The sequence below is a fragment of the Vicugna pacos genome, unplaced genomic scaffold, assembly GCF_048564905.1.
Source record: "Vicugna pacos unplaced genomic scaffold, VicPac4 scaffold_20, whole genome shotgun sequence".
In the NCBI taxonomy this organism is placed as follows: domain Eukaryota; kingdom Metazoa; phylum Chordata; class Mammalia; order Artiodactyla; family Camelidae; genus Vicugna; species Vicugna pacos.
Genome location: NW_027328741.1, coordinates 33,448,917 through 33,473,965, shown reverse-complemented (window position 1 = coordinate 33,473,965; position 25,049 = coordinate 33,448,917). Strand labels below are relative to the sequence as shown.

General features: G+C 33.7%; 1 protein-coding gene across 2 annotated transcripts in view; it reads left to right on the top strand.

Annotated features, from left to right (window-relative positions):
• The first annotated feature begins 101 nt into the window (after positions 1-101).
• LOC140694211 (heat shock transcription factor, Y-linked-like) overlaps positions 102-25,049 on the top strand; it is a 145,033-nt gene continuing 120,085 nt past the window's right edge. The window contains exons 1-3 of one of the 2 annotated variants that reach the window (XM_072957587.1): positions 102-638; positions 1,111-1,261; positions 1,639-1,914. In XM_072957587.1, the coding sequence (XP_072813688.1) occupies positions 384-638; positions 1,111-1,261; positions 1,639-1,799 (567 nt within the window). In that variant the 5' untranslated portion in view covers positions 102-383 and the 3' untranslated portion in view covers positions 1,800-1,914. Of the gene's footprint in view, positions 639-1,110; positions 1,397-1,638; positions 1,915-25,049 lie in introns of those variants that run through there. The other variant, XM_072957586.1, reaches the window with a different exon arrangement.

Genomic DNA, 25,049 nt, shown 5'->3' with positions numbered 1-25,049 from the left:
ACTCAGGTTGAGAACCAGTTTGATGGCCTAACAGTTTAACTTGCAGGCCTGCTAAAGCAGCATTTGAAGCTGCAGTGCTCAAAATCATGCAGATTAGAAAAGTAGCTGTAGAAAAATTTTTTGAGATGGAGCATATTTCTTCAGAAATTCAAAATTTGTCTCCTTAAGATGGACCAACTGGTTCAGGAAACCCCGGTAGATCTCTATTGTGTGAGCAAACATTCTCTGTGCACTTGGACTTGTGGTCTGTGATTTAAGAAAATGTTTTTCAGACTTTGTCTGAAGAATCCTTGATAAAAAGGCCATGTTACACACATTGTGTCTCTGAACCAGATGAAGATAATGATTTTCATACTCTGACATTCCCAAGAAAACTCTGGAAAATGGCTCGGAGTGACCAATTTAAATCCATCTTGTGGGATGATAATGGAACTTCCATAGTGATTGATGAAATTGTCTTTAAGAAGGAAGTTTTGGAAAGAAAGGCCCCTATCAGAATATTTGAAACTGGAAGTATGAACAGTTTAGTTAGACAGCTTAACCTTTATGTGTTTAGTAAAGTACAGCAGAATTTTCAAAGATCTGCTTGTCTAGCTGACTTTCTGGAAGAAGAAAAAGAAGTCTCTGTTTCAAGCAAGGTATTCAGAAATTTTAGTTACGACTTAGTAACTTATGCATAAAATTTTATTCTGTACATCAATCAATGGCAATATAAATGTAAAGCTTGATTTTGAAAATTGTATAAAACTACCAAGTTTAAAATCCTTATTTTTTCTGAAAATGAGGACAGTGCATTAACTATTCAAGATTATGAGAAACTTTGCTTGCAACTATGAATCTTATCAGAAATCTAAATAAAGGTATTAAAGCTGCTTTTAAAAAGTGGCATTCTCTGTTACTGCAAATGCTGACGTCTTAAATTTGATGACTATACTATTTAAATGTGTATTTTCCAAACAAGGAACTTTAAAATATCGTCAGCAATGTTCATATTTTGATGATATTATCTTTGACTTGTAAACATGAAATCTGAGGTTTTATAGGTTATGCTTATTGTAGTCTTGTATTTTGGTTTAAAATATTACTAAAATCTTTCTTCTTCGGTTGTAGCTGCAGATCTACCATAATCCAAATTTTAAAAGAGAGTGTCACCAACTTTTAGTGAGAATTAAAAGAAGAGTTGGGATTAAAAATGCCTCTCTGGTATCTTCATTGCCTCAAGATATCAACAAGAAGCTCTTTAAAGGAGGGGGTAATAATGGTAAAAATAATTCTGATTTTGTGGTTGACACTATTGGAGAAAGTGAAATTTTACCTTCTCCAAATTTAAACATGCCTCTAATAAGGAAGCCCTCTACTAGCCACATAATTGGTGATACAACTACCCCGATCAGAGGTGATTTTTCTCCTCTATCATCAATGTCAGTTAGACCACCAGAACAAATTGCAGTGGATCAAAGTGTTATTTTAAATCAGTTGACCACTGTTCATGAGCACTCTCAAAGCAGCTACACTGAAGCAAATGGCCGTGTTGTGAACTTCATTACAACTACAAATTCTACTCTCATTACAGCATCTTTTCACCCATACACAGCAATTATTTTGGACTGATTGTGGATCCTTCTACTTTTCCAAAAGATATCACAACATATCTGCCAATGAAGGTCGTTTCTAAACTTCAACCAGGGAGCAACCCACGGTTTCCAGTGCCAGTGACATCTGATACATCAGCTACCTCTCTTTCAAGGCCAACTCATCAGACATCTTCAGTTTATGAAAGTCATCCTAATTACAACTGATCTACCAGAGGACTACCAGATTATGCAGGATAACAAAGATTAAAATTGATGTTGGCAAATATCGACAAATATCTGCAATTTTCCTATTTGAACAATAAACATAGATGTGTACATTTATTATCCTTTTTTTAAAATGGATTAATGAGTTAAATGGGAGACTAAGTTACCATTTAAAGAAAAAAAGAGATATTTGATTGATATGATCTTTTGATTGAACAATATGGGTGTAAATTTAAATAATTTCTGTAAGGAAAAGAAATAAATGGAAGAATTTGTAAGAAGACTAAAACATGGAGAGAGGGAAAATTACTAATTTGTTTCTGGTTCATCATGGAATGTATTAAATGTGCTTAGTTAGGACATGTTGGAACAGGATATAAATGCAGGAACCGGCACAGGGATCATGTCATCTATGGTATCATAAAAGTCACATGATGTATTCTCAGATGGCGAATTCATCATGTGGTAGAATTTAAGAAGTAATTTTATCTATGGTCTTCTTTGTGCTGTTTTCAAAGCATTCCAATTGGTGCTTTCTTTTCCTCCACTCAAGAGTCTACACCATATTTTCAAGTGAATATTTTATGTTTCATTTTTGTTCCAGCCAAAGACAAGCTTACATCCTCAGGGTGGCACATAATGCTTTTCCAAATCTAAGCCCACAAACTCAACAAAGTTTTGTCATTTCATTATAGATCTGGCATCTGACTAATTTAACATAACCTTATGTTTCACTGTTTCTGGAGATACATCCAGGCAAATGCTTATGAACCATATTAAATCCAAACTCAGAACATTTTCTCTAGCTCATCCTTGGGCAAAGGATGTCCTCCTTTTACCTATTTAGATTTTTCCAGTCTCAGAACAGAAATCACCTCCTCCAGATATTTTCTGTCAATTCCCCTTTCCTTGTCTAACTTGGATACCAGCACAGTAAGCACAGCACATGACACAGGATGCATTTTAGTATTTAGTGAATGAAAAATTCATGTTGACTTTAAGCAAAATCTACTTTCCTGAAACAATAAAACTCTCATGGTTTTCAAACTGTTTCGTTATGGTCTACTCTTCACCACAATCTTGCTCTTTTCATAGCCCAAGGACTAGTAACTCAACACAGTAATTGGAGGTAGGTACAGAAGACAAAGTATTATTTTCTTCTTAATTCATGCATCCAGAGGCATAAAGCATTCCATTCTCACTTGCTGGATTTTTTCCTGTCACTTCATCATCCATCTACCTCAAAATAGCTGATATTCTTCCCTATAACAATAACTATACTGTTTTCTAATTAATTGACTTCTTAGAATCAGAGTTTTGTCCAGAAGAGACCCTGCCATTGCAAACATTTAATGTAGATTTATACACCCCAAATAACTTGTGCCCCTTCTAATATTCACACAAGAAGTATCTTAGAGGTACTAGCCCCTTGGTTGGGGTGGTCATATTCAGTAACTAAATTGCAATCTAAACTGTGTGGACTAAAAAGAGGTGAGGGTGGTAAAATTAGAAATTTGTGCAACTGCAAGAATACCAAATTTTTGCAGATATTAGGAAATATAAAATATTCATTGAAGACTTTGTCTATTTCCCATTAATTTAAAATAAAAGGTGAAGCATTTTCAGAATTTGAAATGAGCTGAAATTCTGGAAAAAGTGTAGGCAAGGTCAGGAAGCCTAAGGCATCTGCTCACAATCATGCAGCCAGTGTCAGCTGATAAGACTGGAATGGCAACATTGAGTCCTGAAAATGTGTCACCAGTTGTGAAGAAATACTGTGAAAATCTGGAGAATGGTCAAATTGGCCAGGGTAAGCTCTAGCAACATCCCACCAATATGACCTTTACCAAGAGAAGAAAAGAGCCCACTTGCAGCAGGAGATCTGTGTCTGGACAGCAGTGGTTGTTCCTATAACAGAAACATCAAGCTTTAAAGTTTGTCAGCTCAAATCTCATGGTGGCTATGTTGTTGCTTACATTAGTCTGGGGTTCAGATGGGCTGGTTCAGCAGCTTGTTTCCAGCTCTCTTATCACACAGTGGGTCTTATTGTGATCATCATAACAAGGTTCCACACTGATTAGTCAAAAGCTACAGTTTACTTTCAAAATTAGAAATCCTAAAGAAGTATATTGTTTGTCCATCTCTAGTTTTCTACCTGAGAAATCTAGACTATTGGCAAAAGTACAAAAGTTGGCTGGTGCTTTGAAAAATATTCTCTGAGCTCTGCCCACTGAATTCTTCCCACTAAATACTACAAATCTGTCTACCACTCTGTGTGTGTGTAAAGATGGATTGTAAAGCAGTAACTAAGTTTGTCTTAGTTGAGTCATCAGTGAATTATTCCTCTGCACCTGTCAGAATGTCTGTGAATTAAGAGTTTCACTGAGCCACCAGATTTTCTTCCAAACAGGGAGAGGTAGATTATATTTCTCCCAGTACACTGTTAACTGTTCATTGAATCCCGAGCTAATGCTAGGGCCAAGCCACTAAACCCTTGAATTGGACTGAGGCATATACATTCTCCAATCCCCGGAGCCCATCACAAGACTGTGTCTCCTTTTTAATTTAAGCTTATGTCCAAGAAATTTTCTTTTAATTCTCATTGTTGACATGACTTATTTTGGCTTTTGAACACCCGTTGACTAGTTTATAGGGTTTGAACTGCTGATGTATTCCCGTTCAAATACAAATACCAATAACCTTTCTTTCGTTGGACTACCTGGAATACAGTGAGCATAGTCATTATTTTGAAAGCAGTCCTCAGTCCTGATAATGCAGAACATTCAGAGTTCTTTGCCAGCACTTGAGCGAGGGTGTTTCTTGTGGATCCCAGGGATTATCTTCACATCCCCTAATGCAACCATGAGAAAACACCATATTGTTATCCAAAATCAAGTTTTTGTCAGTATTGCATTCCCATTGCAAAAAAGTTAAGAATTGTAGGAGTTCTGAGATTTTACCATGCTGAGATTTTTAGCAACCTATCATGTTCCTTTCTTAATGATGTTGTTGGGGAGATGAGACCTTTGGTCAGAGACAGTGATCATTATCACTAACAGCAAAAGCAGCCATGGTTAAATTTGTATCCATTCCCTAATCTCAGATGAATACACAGAGTGAAATTTTGATGCCTACAGAATCAGTGGGCTGTTATCATGAAGAAAGTTTAAGGCATGGTAAAACACTATTTATATTAGTATCTTTATGTATAATTTATTAGAATCACTTATTTATTAGTATCTTTATCTAGGATAAGTCTATCATGACTCAAGATTACTTGCTGCAAGAACAATCATGAGAAATGACATGGGAAACAATGAATATTGTCTTTCCATTTTTCCTTCTGCTTTTATTGAGATATATTTGACATAATACATTGTGTAAGGTTTGGTTCACAGGGTAGATATTTGAGCTACATGTATCATAAAGTAAATATTTTAGCAACTTTAGGGAGAATTCATTATCTTATTTAAATACAATATTAAAGAAACACAATTTGTCTTTTGGTTGTGATGAGAAACCTTAGTGTCTGCTCTCTTAACAACATTCATATATAACATAAAACAGTATTAATTTTATTTATCATGTTAATACGTAGCATCCCTTGAACACATTTATTTAACTGCTGGAGATTTGTATCTTTCGAATGCATTAATGTAATTCTGCTTTCCCAACCCCTGCCTCTGTTAACTACAAATCTGTTTTTTTCTATAAGTATGTTTGTTTATTTTTGAAGTGTACTTTAATGTATAACACTGTGTTAGTTTCTCTTACATAACAAAATGTTTGCAAATTTTAATACATTTCAAACTGATTACAATAAATCTAGTTATTATATGTTGCTATTTAAAGATATTTCATAGTTATTGACTATTCCCCATACAGGAAATTTCTTGTCCCTGGCTCATTTAATTTGCAACTGGAAAATTTTCTCTCTTAGTTTTCCTCAACTTTTTCTTTTTCTTCGCCACATTTCCCTCCTTCTTGTGAACAACCTATTTCTTTCTATATCTATAACTCATTTTCTCTTTTGTTATGTTAATTTGTTTTAAATTCCAAATATGTGTAAAATAATTTAGCATTTGTCATTATCTATCTGACTTGTTTCACTTAGCATATTACACTCTTGGTCCACCCATTTGTTGCAAATGGCAAGAACTTATACATTTTAGAGCTGAGTTATAACCCATTGAAATTTTATGTGTGTGTGTGCATATATATATATATACAGTGAGCATATATATATACATATTTAGAGTGTATGCATATATATATACAAATATAGATAAATCTTTAGTTAATAGATGGTTAGATATATACACTATAAACAGACATTTTTTATCCATCATTTTTAGATGAGCAATTAATTTTCTTCTATTACCTCGCTATTGTAAATAATGTGGCAGTGAATATAGGGTTGAATATATCTTTTCTGATTAGTGTTTTTATTCTCTTGGAATAAGTATCCAGATATGGAAATGTTGGATCATATTTCATTTTTAATTTTTATATAAAATTCCAGAGTGTTTTCCACAGTGGCAGTACAAATTTACATTCAGTCAAGCCTTGGATCAGGGTTCTTTTCCTTACATCCTCACCAATATTTATATTTGTTATCTTTTTGATCATTGTCATTCTGACAGGAGTGACGTAAAATCTCATTGTGTTTTGGACTTGCATTTTTCTGATGGTTAGTGATGTTGACCATTTTCAAGTGCCTGTTGATTACCATTCCCCCACTGTATATTCATTTTTTGTAAAGGGCTAAATGACCATAACTGTCTGATTTCATTTTTAGGCATTCTGTTGTATTCCATTATTCTGTTTGTTCTGTGCCACTTCTATATTCATTGCTGCAGCTTTGTATTATAGTTTAAAATCAGGGACAGTGATACTTCCTCTTTGTTATTTGTCAAAGTTGATTGTGTTTTTAGTTTGTTTGCTCTGTTTTGTTTTGTTTTCTTTTCTTTTTTAGTGATTTCAACTCTTTTGTATTTACATGAAAATTTAAGATTTATTTTTTGTAAGTGTCTGAAAATGCACTTTGTATTTTGATAGGCACTGAATGTAATTTGTGTATTTTCTTGGCTAGTAGTGTCATATAAACAATATTTTTCCTAATATATGAACACAGTATATCCTTTCATCTGTGGTATCTTCAATTTCTGTTATAAATATTTTATAGTTTTTCTGAGTACAGGTATTTTACCTCCTTGGTTGGATACATTTCTTGATTTTTTTTTGTTTTTTGTAATGCAACTGTAAGTGACACAGTTACCTCACTTCCTCTATCTGTTAGCTTGCTGTTAGTGTGTAGAAATGCAAGATTTCTGTATGTTAATTTTACATTCTGAAATTTTACCAAATGCATTGATAAGCCCTATTAGTTTTGTGGCGTCTACTTTAGGATTTCTGTTTAAAGTATTTCATCTGCAAACAGATACTTTTACTCCTTTTCTGAAATAGCTATATTTTATTTACTTTTATTTTGGATAGCTATGGCTAGAATTTCCAATACTATACTGAATAACAGTGGTAAGAGTGAGCATTTTTGTCTTCTTCCTTCTCTTACAGGAGATGATTTCAGCTTTCAATCAGTGAGTGTCATGTTAGCTGAATTTTTCACATATATGACCTTAACTGTGTTGAGGTATGTTTCCTCATGCCCAATTTGAGGAGAAATTTAATCATAAATAGATACTGAATTTGTCAAAATATTTTATGATCCTTTTGAGGTGACCATATAATTTTTATTTTTCAATTTGTTAGTTTGGTGTAATTTTTATTTTTCAATTTGTTAGTTTGGTGTATCATATTGATTAATTTGTGGGTAATGAAACACTTTTGCATCCATGGAATAAAAGGGACTTAACAATACTGTATAATCCTTTTAATATTTCTTTTGCTTTGCTAACAATTTAGTGATGATTTTTGCATCTATGCTTATCAGTAGTATATAACCTTCAATTTTATGAGATATTTGTTCCTCTTTTAGTAGTAGTGTGATACAAAAAGTTGGGGTAGGAAGCCTTATTTCCTCTACAAAATTTTGGAATTTTCTGAGAAGTATAAGTAATAGCTCTTCTCTAAATGTTTGGCAGAAATCACCTGTGAATTTGCCTAGGCCTGAAATTTTGTTTCTTGGGAGATTTTGTTTAACTACTTATTCAATTTCGTTAGTGATTATCTGTTAATATTTTCCATTTCTCACTCCATCCTGGAGAGTATTTCTTTCTAAGAAATTGTCCGTTTCTTCTAGGGATTCCATTTTAATTGTTATATAATTTGTTGTATCATCTTATGATGCTTTCTGTTACTTTGATATAAGCTGTAACTTCTCATTTATTTTGGAGCTTTTTAATCTGTACTCTCTTTTTTGCTCATGAGTCTCGTTAAAGTTTATCAGTTATATTTATCTTTCAAAAGCAATTATGTAGTTTGATTAGATATTTCTATTTTTAATCTTTATTTTTTTATTTCTGTTCTGACCTTCCAGCTGTCTTTCCATCTACTAACAAGTTTCTTTATTATTTTTCTTCATCTTTTGTTTGTAAGATTATTTTATAAGAGTGAGATGTGACTTATTTGTATAAGTGGGATTATTTTGCTCTAAGCATCCCTATAAGTACTGCATTTGCTATACCCCATGGACTTTGTTTTTGTGGTCATGTTTCTTTATGTAATTTTTCTTTGATTTATGCAGCAATCCATTTGTTGTTTAATATTCTATGATTTATCCTCCACAATTTACAAGTTTTCTCAGGTTTCTCCTTGTAGTAAATTTCTATTCTGACAGAATCCATATGTTTCTTCACAAAAAAAGGAGAAAAATGATTAAATGTATACAAAATTGTGAAAGACCCAAATTTTATAAAATTATCTTTGGATAATGAACAAAGCTGTGGGTATTATCCTTTCTGACTTAAGAATATACTACAAAGTTACGGTAATCAAAACATCAAAATATATCACTAAAAGAGTTACATAGATTAATGGAACAAAATAAAGAGTCGTAAAATAAACCCACACTCATATGGTCAGTTAGTCTACAAAGAAGGAGGCAAGAGTATGCAATGGAAAAAAGGCAGTCTCTTCAACAAGTAGTTCTGGGAACACTGGACAGTACATGTAAAAGGAAAATGTAAGAGCACTTCCTCCCATGTTATACAAAGTAAGACAAAAATGGATTAATTTCCTAAATGTAAACATGAAATTATAAAATTTCTGACCAACAACAGGAGCAGAACTGCCTTTGAGATAAATCATAGCAATTTTTAATTTTGATCTATCTCCTAAGTAAAAAAAAATAGGAAAATTAACAATAACAGTTTTTAATTTTACTGAGGAAATAATAGGTATAATATGTGATATAGGGATTCCACTTCTTGTATAAGTGTGAAATGCAAAACCTTTTGCATAGCGAAGGAAACATTCACCAAGACTTACGACAACACACAGAATAGAAGGAAGAGTTTCAGACAATGAAACCAACAAGCTATTACTATCCATAATGTATATATAGCATATTAGACTCAATATTTAAAAAACAAAGACCCCCAACATAAAATTAGTTGAATGATCTTCATTGAAACTTTTCATAAACAGACATGTGGATGATTTTCATGCACATAAAAAGAAACATAACTTTGCTATTAATTAGGAAATAATAAATCAAAACCAGAATGAAATATAATCTCACAGCAATCAAAATGGCTCTTAACAAAATGTCTACAAATGACAAACATTAATAAGAATGTCGATAAAAGGGAGCCCAGTTACACTGTTGGTGAAAATATAAATTGATGAATCCACTATTATAAAAGTGTGGACAGTGCTCAGAAAACTAGAAATAGAAGCATTATATGCTGCAGGAATTCCAGTTTTATGTATAAAACTCAAAAAAAAATTAAATGAAAACATTAACTTTAAAGGATACATTACCCCAAATTTTCTTAACATCATCATTTATAGTAGCCAAAGACAGATGAACAACTCAACTGCCATCAACAGATGATTTTCTGAAGTAGATGTGAGTTATAGATAAAATAATAAATACTTCATCATTGTCAAATTAAAAAATAAATTTCTGCCATTTGGAACAATGTGACTGGACCCAGAGAGCGTTGCACATAGGAAAATAAGTCATACAGAGAAAAACACTCTATGTTGTCACTAAAATGGGGAAAATAAAGTTATAAGAGAAATAATCATAAAAAAACAGGAACAGAATCACATATATATGTGTACAGTACCATGAAGTGGTTTCCAGTGGGGAAAGAGAAGAAGGATGGAGAAGACATAAATGTTTAAGTTACTAGTAGTAAATAGAGAACCAACAGGGCAATAATTACAGCACAGAGAAATATTTAAATAATTTAATTGATATTAAAGAGATTATAGGGATATATTATAGAAAAATGCACATGTAGGTGGGAGAAACACTGAAAAAAAGAACCCAGGAAAATCAAAATATTTTGTAGTATTATGATATTAGGGGAGGTAATTTGTTCACTTTCTTTACTGTTCTTATATTGTCCTTTGTAGAATTTAAGCTTTTAATTGAAAAAGTATATGCTTTTAAAAGTGACATAAGTTTAAATTATTTTTGTCTCTCCCCTTAAATCCACCGTCAGTAGAGAGTTCACATCTCAACAAAAATAACAACACAAAACAATACTCCAGAATACATGTGAACAGGTGAAGTTTGGTGGACTAAAACACACAAAGGTGGCTGGAGTGAGAGAAGAGCAGATTTGGTGTCTGCAACCATGGCCCCCTGACTAGGATATCTGAGTCCACAAGTTCAGAGAACCCAGTAGAATCAGGGTCTCAGTAGTTCACACAGTTTCCACCCCCAACTGCACTAGTACTCATGGTCTTATGTTGCTGGGAGGGAGCCACAATGGAGACAGAAATTCCATCTTTCAGACACTCAGACATCCATGACACTGTCCCTACTCCCCATTCACAGTGGTGGAAACAAGATACCTTGCAACACTGGACATAGCAAAGGCACTTGCCTGATTCCAAATACCCACCTGTGTTTATACCTTTCTTCAATGTGTAAACTGAGTCTCAAGGGATATCAGAAATAAGGAAGGGTTTGCTGTCCCAGTGAGAACAGTGACATTAACTACCAGAGAAGTCTAAGAAGTGACAATGAAAGCACATCTTTTATCCAGACATTAGCGACTGGAAAGTGCCATTTTGAAATATTATCAGAGGTAAATCAGGTAAGTAAAACCAAAAATTGTGCAATATTGCAAACTACCAGAAAACAAAAGCAAGGACTCCAACTCCCAATCTGTTACTTAGTGTCATCAGAGCAATAAATTTTCAAGATCATGACCAATCACAGTAAAATTATAGGGCATGCACACACACAGATACACAGACACAGACACTGACACAAACACAGTCACACACGCACATGCACCTGTGCACATACACACACACACACACACACACAATGTCAACCTTGCAGCAAACAAACTTAAAGTCATAGTATATTGCCATATAACTAATAGAGAATCCGAATAGGTGTCATACAGAAACTCAATACAAAAACAAAATACTAAGATAGTAGTTTAGTGAGCTCAAGAATAAATGAAATGATGATAAGGAATACATTACCAAAGAGATTGAAACTATAAAATAACCAATTATTGTTTGAGGAACAGTAGAACTTAATAAATGAGATGAAGAATGCAACAGAAAGCATTGGAAGTAGACTGTCTTTGTGAAATAGAGATTAGCAAACTCACCAATACAAAACAAGAAATGATAGGAGAGGGCTGAGATACAAGATATTAAAAAGTGAGGAAATTCAACAGTAGCCATCAGACTTCCCCAGAAAGTGCACATTAGAATGGAATCCTGGAGGGAGAAGAAAGTTAGAAGGCAGCTGATGGTTTATTTAAAGAAGTAATGGTTGATAAATTCCTGAACCTGTGTAAGGAACTGATATACAATTCCATGAGCCAACAAAACACAAATAACATTTAGAGAAAGGGACCTCCTTCAAGATACGTCATATGCAAATTGGCAAGTCAATGACACAGAAAAAATTTTAAACACAGCCAAAAATAGTTATGATATTCTACAAAGGAAACCCATCAGGCTCTCAGCAGATTTCTGAGAAGAAAACATTGGCCAATGTTAAATAAAATTACATTTCTTAATACTGAATTAAGAAATAACTAATGCAATAATACTTACACCATTACCACTTAGATATAAAGTGAAAATAAATACTTTACCAGACAAACAAAACCTGAATGTGATGAAAAAAACAAAACCGACACACCAAATAACAGGTGTAGAAAAGAATTCTTCTAAGAAATATAAAATGGCAAATATATGCAAAACATTGAACAAAATGCTAAGGAGATACCACGTGAAAGTTGCAACAGTTTCTTTGGGTATGTTTTTAAATGCTACTATATTCTATAAATAAAAAGAGAGAAAAATAGGAAAACAGGGGCAATAAATATAGATACTTCAAACTGGTAACTTGTTTACAAAAGTAAAAGAAATAATTTGAGTCAGTAATCATAAAAAGAAAAGAGTAAAAATAAAACAATATTAAAGGAAGCTTTTATCAGCTGAAAAAGGACTTAATTATACATGAGATGTTTTATTTTAATTGAAGTACAGTAGATGTACTATATTGTGTTGTTTCAGATGTACAGCATAGATATTCTAAGAACTTTGTAGATTATATTGCATTATGTATTATTACAATGATTGTAACTTACAAGTATTTTAAGCTATTGTGCATAATTCCATGAACTATACAGATTATCAATGTTACTTCTCTCTTTAATTATCCTACTTTGTATCTGTCAATGTTCTACCATTAAATTCTCTTTCCCTTCACTTTGTTAAACATACATTTTTTCCCATATCTTTGAGTCTGCTTAAGTCTTCTCTATCTAATCTCTTTACCTATCCATCATGTCTCTATCTATCTATCTATCTATCTATCTATCTATCTATCTATCTATCTATCTACCTATTTATCTATTTATCCATTTATCTATCTGTTTGTCTATTTATCTATCATGCATTATCCTTCTATCTATTTATCTGTCATCTATCAGTAGATAGCTATAGATAGATATACTCAGTTATTTGTTATACTTTAGATTCCACATATAAATTATATTATATAGTTTGGTCTTTGTCTTAGTTACTTCACTAAGCACAATATTTAGTAGGTCCTTTCATGATGCTGAAATAGCAATGTATTATAATTTTTCATGGCTGAGTAATATTTCATTGTATATTTATAGAAACATCATATATTCTTAATTCCATAGTCTACTGTGGACACTTTGATTGCTTCCATGTCTTGCATATTATAAACAGTGCTGTTGTGAACATTGGTTCTTCTCAATTTAGGTTTTTTTCCCCAGATTTTTTCTTGGAGAGTTATTTCTGAGTCATATGGTAGTTAACTTTTTAGTTTTTAAACAAATCTAAATACTGTTTTCCATATAAGTTCCAACAATTTACATTCCTACGAAGAGAAAACAAAATATTTGTTACCTCCACACTGACTCCAACACTTTCTACTTGTAGAATTTTTGATAATAGACATTTGACCAGTTTTAAGTGATATCTCATTTTGATTTTGATTTGCAATTATCTAATAATTAGTAATATTGAGCAAATTTATCACTTGCCTGTTACTCATCTGTAAGTTTTCTTTGGAAAAATATTAACACAGGTACTCTGCTCTAGTTTTTGATTGGTTTTTTTTTCACCTTGAGTTGTGTAACCTAAATCCATGTTACATCAATTAACCTACATCTATTAACCCCTGGTCACATGCATTGTTTGCAAATATGTTCTCCAATTACACAGGCAGTGTTTTCATTTCATTTATAGTGTCCTTAGCTGTGCAGAAATTTTCAAGCTTGTTTAGGTCCCACTTGCTTATTTTTCCTTTTATTTCTTTTGCCTTAGGAGACTGAGATAAGAAAATATTCCTATGATATACATCCAAAAGTGTATCACCTATATTCCTTTCTAGCAGTTTTATAGTATCAAGCCTTTCATTTAGGTCCTTAATAAACTTGGAGTTTATTTTTGTGTATGATGTCAGGAAATGCTCTCATTTCACTGTTTTACATGTAGATGTCCAGCTTTTAGTAACCATCCATTGATGAGATTGTCTTTTCTCCATTGTGTACTCTTGCCTCTTTTATCAAAAATTCATTTCTCATAGGTGCGTGGAATTATTTCAAAGCTTCTATCTGTTTTATTTTTCTGATTATATCTCTGTGCCAATGCCATGCTCTTTGTATTGCTTTAGCTTTGTAGTATAGTAAGGTATCTGGGAGGGTTATACCTCCAGATTTGTTGTTTTTCTCAAGATCTTTTTGGCAATTTTTAATGGTTTCATGTAAAACTTAGAGTTATTTATTTTCTGGTTCTGTGGAAAATACTACAGCTTCATAACAGGAATTGCACTAAATCATTAGGTTTCTTTGTGTAGTATGGCCATGTTTGCAATATGAACTCTTTCAACCCAAGACCACATCTTTCCATTTCTTTGAATCACTTTTAATTTCTTTGTCAATGTTTTATTATTGTCAGTGTTTAGATCTTTCACATATGTGGTTACATTTATTCCAGATATTCGGGGGTATGGGGTTTTAAATATTATTGCTTTTAACTTCCATTTTATGGTATCTCATGATTAATGTGTAGAAATGCAAGAGACTTCTTTACATTAATCTTGTACTCTGCTCCCTTGATGAAATTATTTGTTGTTCATAATAGTGTGGAGCCCTTAGGACTCTCTATGTAGATTGTTATGCCATTAGTACTAGTGACAAGTTTGCCTCTTTCTTTCCATTTTGCATTTCTTTTACTTCTTTTTCTTTTCCTTTTCCTTTCTTCTATTATTGTTGAACAGACGTGGTGAGAGTTGGAATCTTTGTTTTGTTCCCGAATTTACCCATACAGCTTTCAGCCTTTTCCCCGAGTATTATAAATTGTTATAAATGGCCTTTAGTATGTTGAGAGATGTTTCCATTGTACTCACTTTCATGAGAGTTCTGATGATGAACGTATGTTGAAATTTGTCAAGTGCTTTTTCTTTGTGTATTGACATGGTCTTGTGAATTTTGTCCTTCCTTTATTAGAGATATGTCACGCTGATTGACTTGTGTGGGTTGAACCATCCTTGTGAATCTGGAATGAGTCCAACTTGTCATCGTGTATAATCTTTTCTATGTATTGCTGGATTCATTTGTTGATGTTTTTGAGGATTTTTGAATGTATATTCATCAAGGACATTGGATTTTCATTTTCATTTTTTTTGTTAGTGTCTTTGACTGATTTTGTTATCAGGGTAATGATGGCCTCATAGAATAACTTTGGGAATTTTCCTTCCCCCTTCATTTTTTAAAATAGCTTGGGGGAAAGAGGTTTTACTGAAAGCATCTCGGCATTTTGTTCAAGGGGTGTTTTAAAATTGTAGATTAAATTTAACTTATACTGATTACTCTTTTCAAGTTCTCAGTTTTCTTTTTATTCAGTGTTGGCAGGCTGTACATTTCTAGAAATTTGTCCATTTCCTTTAGGTCATCCAGTTGGTTGTCATGTAACAGCTCATAGTGCTTTCATAATCATTTTTTGTATTTCTGAAATATCAGATGTTATTTCTATTGTTTCATTTCTTATTTTGTTAGGGTACAGTCTCTGTATTTCTTGATAAGGCTGGCTAAATATTCACCTGTTTGTTAATATTTTTAAGAAAACATAAAGCTGTTGATTTTATGATTTGTAATTTAATTTTCAACTTTTATTTTATTTATTTTCAACATAATCATTAAAGATTTCTCATTCTACTGCCTTTGCATTTTGTTTGTTCTTATTTCCTCCTATTTTGTGCAGTATGTTTGGTACTTTATAAGAGGATTTTCTTCTTCCTTGTGGAAGTCCTGATTTGTTCTCAACTTCCTTCTTAGATTTGTTTTTGCTGCATCCCATACATTTCACGAAGCTCTGTTTACATTATAATTTGTCTCTAGGTATGATTTTATAACCTCTTTGATTTCACTGCCCCTTTGATTTCATCATTGACCTTTCTTTATTTTTTTTAAAGGATGTGGTTTGGCTTTATGTTTGTGATTTTCCTATTCTTCTTTCTAGTGTTGATGCACAGTATCATACTTTTGTGTATGGAAAACTACTTGCTGTAATCTATATTTGCTTAAAGTCCCTGAGGCTCATTTCATGACATAATATGTGGTTAATTCCTTAGACAGCATCCTGTGCACACTTGAAAAGTTTATGTGTTCTGCTTTTCTGATGCAGTGTCCAATAGATCACTTAGTTTCAAATGATCTAATATGCTATTAAGACCTCTGTTTCCTTACAAATATTCTTTCTGGATGATCTGGCCATCAGAATAGTGAGGAGTTAAACTCATTTACTATTGTTGTTTTATAATGAATTAAATTTTTCTTGTCTACTAAAATTTCTTTTTATATCTAGGATCTATGGTGTTTGGTCCTTATATAATTTACTGAGTGTAATACCCTATTTTATTGTTGATCTATTTTTCTTTATATAATCTAATATTTTTTTTCATTTTGGCCCTTGTTTTAAAACGTATTTTGTATGAGTTCAGCACTGCAATCTGCACTTTCTTGTCATTTCCATGGAATATCTTTTCCATTTTTTCCAGACTATGTTTATCTTCCACCATAAAGTGAGACTTTCTTTGGGTGAGGCAAAGATGGAGGAGTAGAAAGATGCTCATAGCTCACCCTTTCCACAAATGCACTCATATCCACAGACCCACTCAGCTAACCAAAGAACCTGCAGAAATCTGACAGATCATTGTCCTCTTCAGTAGATAAAGATGTGAAAAATCGGTAGGGAAAAGGAAGAAAGAAAGAATAAAAGGCAAAACAGAGTGGGACAGTTCCCATGGGGAGGGAGCAGCAAAGAAGGATTGGTGCTCATTCACTGTGTCTCCCCTCTCCAACTGAGAGTTCAGCTGGAAGGAGGGGGATCCTCTGAGGCTTGGCCCTGTACATAGTATAAGTTGAATGACAGAACAAAGTTAAACAGGCACAGAGAATCCCTGTGGCACCCAGCCGAAGATGCAGCCCAGAAGCTGGGGGCAGGGCCATGCTGCCCGAGCTGGGTGGTAGATGGGAATGGCTGCACTATGGTGGCCTGGAGGAATGGAGTGGGCTTGAGCCATTGCTGTGGGTGCACAGGGCAGAATAACCTGGACCCTCCCAAAAACAACAGGGCAAATGTGCCCTATTGGGGGAAGGGTGCAATCCCCATCTCTGAAAATCCACAAAAGTTTCTATGTGAAGAGAGCTGGGGCTCAGACACAGCCACCATAGAATCTGGTGCTTTGCACCCAGGTGGCAGCAGGGGCAAAACCTGCATCTACACCTAGGGACTTAGCAGCCTCAAGTGCCAGACTGAGACTTGTTGACAGCATGAGGCAAATATGATACTACAGTGTCGTTCCTCAGAGAAATTGTCTGCCAAGACAAACAAGGAGCTGGATTTTGGCCCAGACCAGAAACAGGCCTATTCCTCAGTCTTCCCTGAGCCCACAGCTGGTGTGCAAACCTGAGGCAGAACGTACAGTGGCACAGAGCAGTAGAGTGATCAGCAACCTGAGAGGGCGGGTGGCCTCTCAAATTTTGAGCTGGAATGCAGCCCCTGACCATGGTGCTGGGAAAGGACATGATGCCCAATCCTTCCTAGTCAGTCTGCAACATCTGACTGCAGCATCGGGCAGGGCTGTGACAAGCCAGCCCAGAGTAAAGAGAGCTGCACCTGAACCAGTGTTTAGTGTAGAAGCGATCTGCTTGCCAAAATGCTCTGGGAGCAGCACAGATGAGGGCTCCAATGGAGGGCCTCAGAAAACAGCAAGCTGAACTTCCAAAACAGGATGAATATAGAAAGATTTCACATTAAAAGTACACAGTCCCCAGGAGTACACAGACCACCCCCTTGTTTTAATCTGTTTTTATCTGTACTATTTTCTATTATCCTCTTAATTTTTTCTTCTTATTCAATTATATATACCCCCATTTTAATCCCTTTGAAATTTTTAAAAATATTTTTATTATTATTATTTTTCAAACTCTGCTTCAAATTGCTTTAATATTATTCATTATACAATGTCTTCAAATCTTTATTTCTCCCGTCTTTAAAATTCTTTCTCTCTCTCTCTCTCTTTTCTGTTTTCTAAGCTGTATTACTAAATGGTAATTAGGTAGACATACTCCTTTAGGACCACAGTATATAACTGATACTTCATAAAAATCAGTGCCAGAGAGGTAGTAGAAAGATGAAGAAGCAGAGAAACCATTCCCAGTTAAAAGAACAAGAGAAATCCCCAGAAAGAATGATCAGTGAAATAGACATCGATACCTACTAGATGAAGATTTCAAAAATGGAGTGATCTAAGTACTGAAAGAAATAAAAGAGATACTGTTTAGACATATAAAGTATGTCAAAAATGAAATGGAAGCTATAAAGAAGAGCCGAGTAGAATAGGTAAACCTGTTGACTGAGATGAGGAATGATTTAAAGGCGTAGCAAAGCTGACTATATAACGCAGAGGAATGAATTAGTGACTGAGAAGACAGGACAATAGAAAGCATCCAATCAGTAGAGCTACAAGAGAAACAATGAGAAACAATTGAAAAAAGCATAAGGGACCTATGGGAAAATAGATATCATGCCAAATTTGGCATGATAAATGTCCCAGAAGGGAAGAAAGATCAAAGGGGATTACAAAGGTTTTTGTAGAAATCATGACTGAGAACTTCCCAAATGTAAAGAAGGAATCAGATATCCAATACTGGAAGCTCAGAGTGCCCCAAACAGAAAGAACCCAAGTACACCCAAACCAAGACATATAATTAAGATGGCCAGAGTCACGGATATAAAATTATCCTAAAGACAGCAAGAGAAGAGCAAAGAGTGAGTTATAAGGAAATCCCCATTAGGCTCCCAGGTGATTTCACTACAAAATTACTACAGTCCAGAAGGGAGTGGCAAGATATATTCAAAGTCCTGAATGAAAGAAAGTTATATCCTAGGATACTTTAACCAGCAAGTCTATCCTTTTTGGTAGAAGGAGACATAAAGAATTTCTAAGACTTGAAAAAGCTTCAAAAGTTCAGCAAATCTAGACCCAAGCTTAAAGAATTATTGAAAGGTCTTCTCTAAAAAGAAAAGTAGCAGGATGCTACAGAAATGTGAAACTCACAGCTGGAAAGGTGATAACTCATGAATTACAAATAAAATAAACACAAAATTTTAAAACAAGACATACAAATCATTGAGAGTGGGAAAGGGAGACAGGAAAATAGAGAATTTATTTTTTGGTCTTTCCTTTTTAAAATTTTTTGTTCTCGGTAGGATGAGTTTGAGAACATATTACTATCCGTTTAATAAAAACAGTTATATTAATGGCTTAATGAAATTAAAAAAAGGGTAACTAGAAGACAAAAACATATCACGGTGTCACTAAAACTAAAAAAAATTCATGATAATACAAAGCAAAATTACCAAACCATAAAAGGAAGATGAAAAGAACAAAGAGTAAATACCAAATCAACTGCAAAGGAAAGGTCAAATTGTCAATAAACACAAGCCTATCACCAATTATTGTAAATGTTATTGGACTAAATGCTCCAGTCAAAAGTCATAGAGTGGCAGGCTGGATGATAAAGCAAGAACCTTCAAAATGCTGCATACAAGAGACCCACATCAGAGAGAAGGACACAAATAGATTGATAGTGAAAGGATGGAAAAAGGGCATTTCATATAATTGGAAAAACCAAAAAAGCAGGTGTTGCAGTACTGACTTCAGACAAAATAGTCTTTAAAACAAAGGCCATAAAGAAAAAGGAGGACATTTTATAATGATTGAAGGAGTGATACAATATGAAGATAGCACACTCGTTAATACATATGCACCAAATATAGGAGCACCTAAGTACATAAAATAATTACTAACAGATATAAAGGGGGATTCATATTTGGAGATTTCAACACTGCATTAACATAACTAGACAGATCATAGAGACAGAAAATAAATTAGGCAACAGAGAATTTATATAATACAATAGAAATATAACTCTTGGTGAATATTTTCAGAGCATTGCACCCCCCACAAAATAAGATATACATTCTTTTCAAGCACACGTGGAACATTTTCCAGGATTCATGATGTACTTGGGCACAAAAGAAACCTCTGCAATTTTAAGAAGTTAGAAATTACCTCAAGTATCTTTACTGACCACAATGCCGTGAAGCTAGAAATCAACAACAGAGAAACAAAGGGGAAAAAAGGAAAACATAGGGATTAAATAATATGTTATTAATAAACAAATGGGTCAATGAAGAAATTAAAGTTGAATTGAAAATGTACCTTGAGACCAAAGAAAATGAAAGCAAAACCACACAATATTTATGGGACACAGCAAAAGCAGTGCTGAGAGGGGTGTTTATAGTGATACAGGCCTTCCTCAAAAAAGAAGAACAACCACAAATAAACAATTTAACCCACCAGCAGAATGAACTAGAAATAGAAGAACAAAAATACCCAAAAGACAGCAGAAGGAAGGAAATCATAAATATTGGGGAGGAAATAAATAACACAGAGATCAAAAAGAACACAGGAAAAGATCAACCAATTCAAAAGCTGGTTTTTCCAAAAAGTAAGTAAAATCGACAAACCTGTGGCCAAACTCATAAAGAAGAAAAGAGAGAGAGTACAAATTACCAAATAAGAAATGAGAATGCAGAAATCACCACAAAAAATTTAGAAAAACAGAATATCATATGAGAATAGTATGAAAATATATTGAACCAAACAGTGTAACCTACAATAGATGGACAAGTTTCTGTAATCATACTGTCCACCAAGACTGAATCAAGACGTAACTGACCCCTTGAAAAAGCAGAGCACCAGAAATGAAATCAAAATAGCAATATAAAACTTCCCTACAAATAGCAGTCCATGACCGGATGGATTCACTGAGGAATTCTACCAAACATAACAGAAGAACTCATACCAGTCCTTCTCAAACTCTTCCAGATGTTTGAAAAGAAAGGAATACTCCCAAATTCATTCTATGAAACCACGTATCACCCTGATACCACATCCAGGCAAAGACACTACCAAAAAAGAGTATTATAGACCAATATCATTGATGAACACAGACACAAAATCCTCACCAAAATAGTAGCAAATAGAATCCAACAACACAGAAAAAAGATTGTACATCATGACCAAGTGGGGATCATGCCAGGGACACAGGGGTGGTCCAACATATGCAAATCAATCAATGTAATAAAACACATCAACCAGAGAAAGAACCAAAACCACATGATCATCTCAATAGATGCAGGAAAGCATTTGATAAAATTCAACACCCAATTATGATAAGAACTCTCACCAAGGTGGGCATAGAGGAAATATATCTTAACATCATGAAAGCTATTGATAACAAACCTATGGCCAGATTATACTCAATGGTGAGAAAGTGAAATTCTTCCCACTAAAATCTAGGACAGTAAAAGTGTGTACACTATCACAACTCCTACTCAAGATAGGCTTGGAAGTCCTAGCCACAGCAATCAAACAAGAGAGAGAAGAAAACAGGATGCAAATTGGATAGGAAGAGGTAAAAGTCTCACTATATGCAGAGAATATGTTACAATATATAGAAAACCCTACAAGATCCAGACAAAATTTACTACAGCTGATCAAAGGATTCAGCAAGGTAGCAGGTTACAAGATTATGCTTCAAATATCAGTGGCATTACTTTACGCTAACAATTCAGATAATACTATAGAGCTATAGTCAACATGGCAACACTGCATTGGTAGAAAAACAAACATATATGTCAATGGATCAGAAAAGAAATCCCAGAAATGAACCCACGAACTTTTGGTAAATTTACCTTAGACAAAGGATGCAAGAAATTACAATGGAATAGAGATAGTGTCTTCAGCAACTCATGTTGGGAAAACTGGACAGCAGCATGTAATTCAATGAAGCTAGAACACTCCCAAAGAAGCTAGAACACCATAGAAAAAAATAAACTCAAAACAGATAAAACACTTAAACATAAGACAAGATACAATAAAGCTCCAATAGGAAAATATAGACAAAATGTTATCTGACATACGTCTGGAAAATTTTCTCATAGAAGAAATAAAAGCAAGAATAAACAAATGAGACCTAATGAAACTTACAAGCTTCTGCACAGTAAAGACGCCGGAAGATATACAACAAGACAACATATGGAATGGGAAAAAATTTGCATATGAAACCGTCAAAGGCTTGATCTCAAGAGTATATAAGCATATCTTCCAACTGAATAAGAAAAAATAAGCAATCCAATCCAAAATTGGGCAGAAGACCTAAACAAGAAATTCTCCAAGGAAGACATACAAATGATCAAAAGGGACATCAGAAAATGTTCAATATCACTTATTATCAGAGAAATGCAAATCAAAACTGCAATGAGGTATCACCTCACACCAGTCAGAATGGCTATCATTCAAAAATCCACAAATGACAAGTGCTGGAGAGGCTGTGGAGTAAAGGGAACCGTCCTTCACTGCTGGGGGCAATGCAGGTTGGTGAAGCCACTGTGGAAAACCAGATGGAGATTCCTCAAAATCTTTGGAATAGACTTACCATATGATCCAAGAATCCCACTCATGGGCATAAATCCAGAAGGGACCCTAATTCAGGAATACACCTGCACCCCAATGTTCATAGCAAGCACTATTTACAATAGCCAAGACATGGAAACAGCCTAAATGTCCATTGAGAGTTGACTGGATAAAGAAGTTGTGGTATATTTATACAATGGAATAGTAGTCATTCTTATAAACTGACAACATAATGTCATTTTCAACAACAAGGATGGTCCAGGAGAAAATCAGTCTAAATGAAGTTTGCCAGAAAGAGAAAGAAAAATACCATATGAGATGGCTCATGTGTGGAATCAAAAAGCAAAACCAAACCAAGCAAAAACGCATAAATACAAAACAGAAATATACTCGCAGGCAGAGAATACAAAGTTCTGGTTGCCAAGGAGTGGGGTGTGGGAAGAGATAGGCTGGGAGGTCAAAATTGTAAAATAGATAAACAGGATTGTACTCTATAGCACAGGGAAATATATAAAAGATCTTAACGGCAGCTCACAGGGGAAAAAAATGGGACAAAAAATATATATATGTTCATTGTACCTAAAAAATTGTGCTCTAAAATGGACTTTGAGACAACTTTGAAAAATGATTAAAAATCAACTTAAAAAAGTTAAAAAAAGAAAAAAACATGATCCTAAATATTACAGGTGTTAATATAAATTAGAGAGCAAAAACAACTATTCAAAAAGTAGTAAAACCAAAGATTTTGTTTTCTGTTTTTTTTTAAGATAAGCAAAATCAAAAAACCTCTAGCAGGTGCATCATGAAGAAAAGAGAGATGTTCCAAAGAAATAAATTCAGAAATAAAAGTGAAGAAATAACAGTTGTTCCCTCAGATATACAAAAAAGGGAACATTTTGTCATCAATTACATGCCAATAAACTGGACAACTTAGAAGAAATAGACAAATGTCTAGAAATAGACAGAGATAAGGAGAAACAAATAATTTGAACAAACTGATTACTAAAAGAAAGATAGAATCTGCATTTAAAAAAATCATTAAACATTGGTGCAGATTTAAACAGCTCCCGTGGAAAACTGCACAAAAATACAAAGCAGGACTTATACTCTTCAAACTATTCAAAAATAGTGAAATGTAGGGAACTCCCATATTAATTCTATGAAGCTTTCATTACCCTGATAGCAAAGCCAACAAACAAAGTACAAGCAAAGAGAATTTCAAGCCAATAACTTTTATTTAAATAGATGCAAAACTCCAAAAAATTAGTATTAATAAACTAAATCCAGCAATACCTAAAATAAATCATACAACATGATCAACTTTAATTCATTGCAGGGTCATAAGAGAGGTTGAAATTACATGAAATCAATCAGTTTGATACACCACATTAACAAAAGAAAAAGGGAAAATGACTTGGTCATCCCAATAAATCAATAAACAGCATTTCACAAACTTCAGCTTTCATTCATTTAAACAGCAGCAGCAGCAACAACAACAACAAGAACAGTAGAATCAACAAAAACAGAAACTTCTTACCAAAGTAGGATTCAGGAAATATATCTCAACATAACTAAAGTAATTAATTACAGACACACAGACAACATAATATGCAAAAGTGAATAACTGAAAGCCAAATTAAGGAATAAAACAAGGATGCACACTCTCACCATTTCTATTAATCACAGTATGGGAAGTCATAGCAACAGCAATAGGACAAGAAAAAACGTTACTCAAGTTGGATTGAATAAAGTAAAACTGTTATTATTTTAGATGACAGGATAATCTATATAGAGAACCCTAAAGATTCTCCACACGAAAACAACTAAAACTAATAAAGACATTTAGCAAAGTAGGATGATTCATGATTAATATACAAAAACTGTCACATTTCTTTATACTAACAGTGAAATATTCCATTATTTTAAAAAATCCATATGAAATCAGATCAAAAATGAAAAATCTATGAAAAATCCAAGATAATAAAATCAATGGGACACTGATAAAGAAATTTGAATTTGATGCAAAGAAATGGAAAGAAATTTCAAGGTCTTAGCTTAGAGGAATTAATATTGTTAAAATATGTATACTACAAAAAATGTCTACAGATATAAAGTGATTCAGATCGAATTACATGATATTTTCCACAGAACTTAAAACAGTCCTAAGATTTGTATGGAAATGCAAAAGAACAAGAACTGCAAAAGAAACAATGAGGGAATAGAACAAAGTTGGTTGCATAACGCATATCCCTCCCAGATCTCAGACTATATTACAAAAACAGTAATCAAAAGAGCACAATGCTGGAAAACAAACAAATATCTATATCACTGGAACAGAACACAGAGGCTGAATTAAACATCACACCTATGGTCAACTAAACTATGACAAAGGAAACAAAAATATATAATGCCTAAAAGACAGTCTTCAGCATGTGATGTTGAGAAAGCTAGACATCTACATGTAAATAAATGAAATTAGAACAATCCATCACACTGTACAAATATAAACTCTAAATGCTTTAAATATCTGAGTCTAATACATGACACAATAAAAC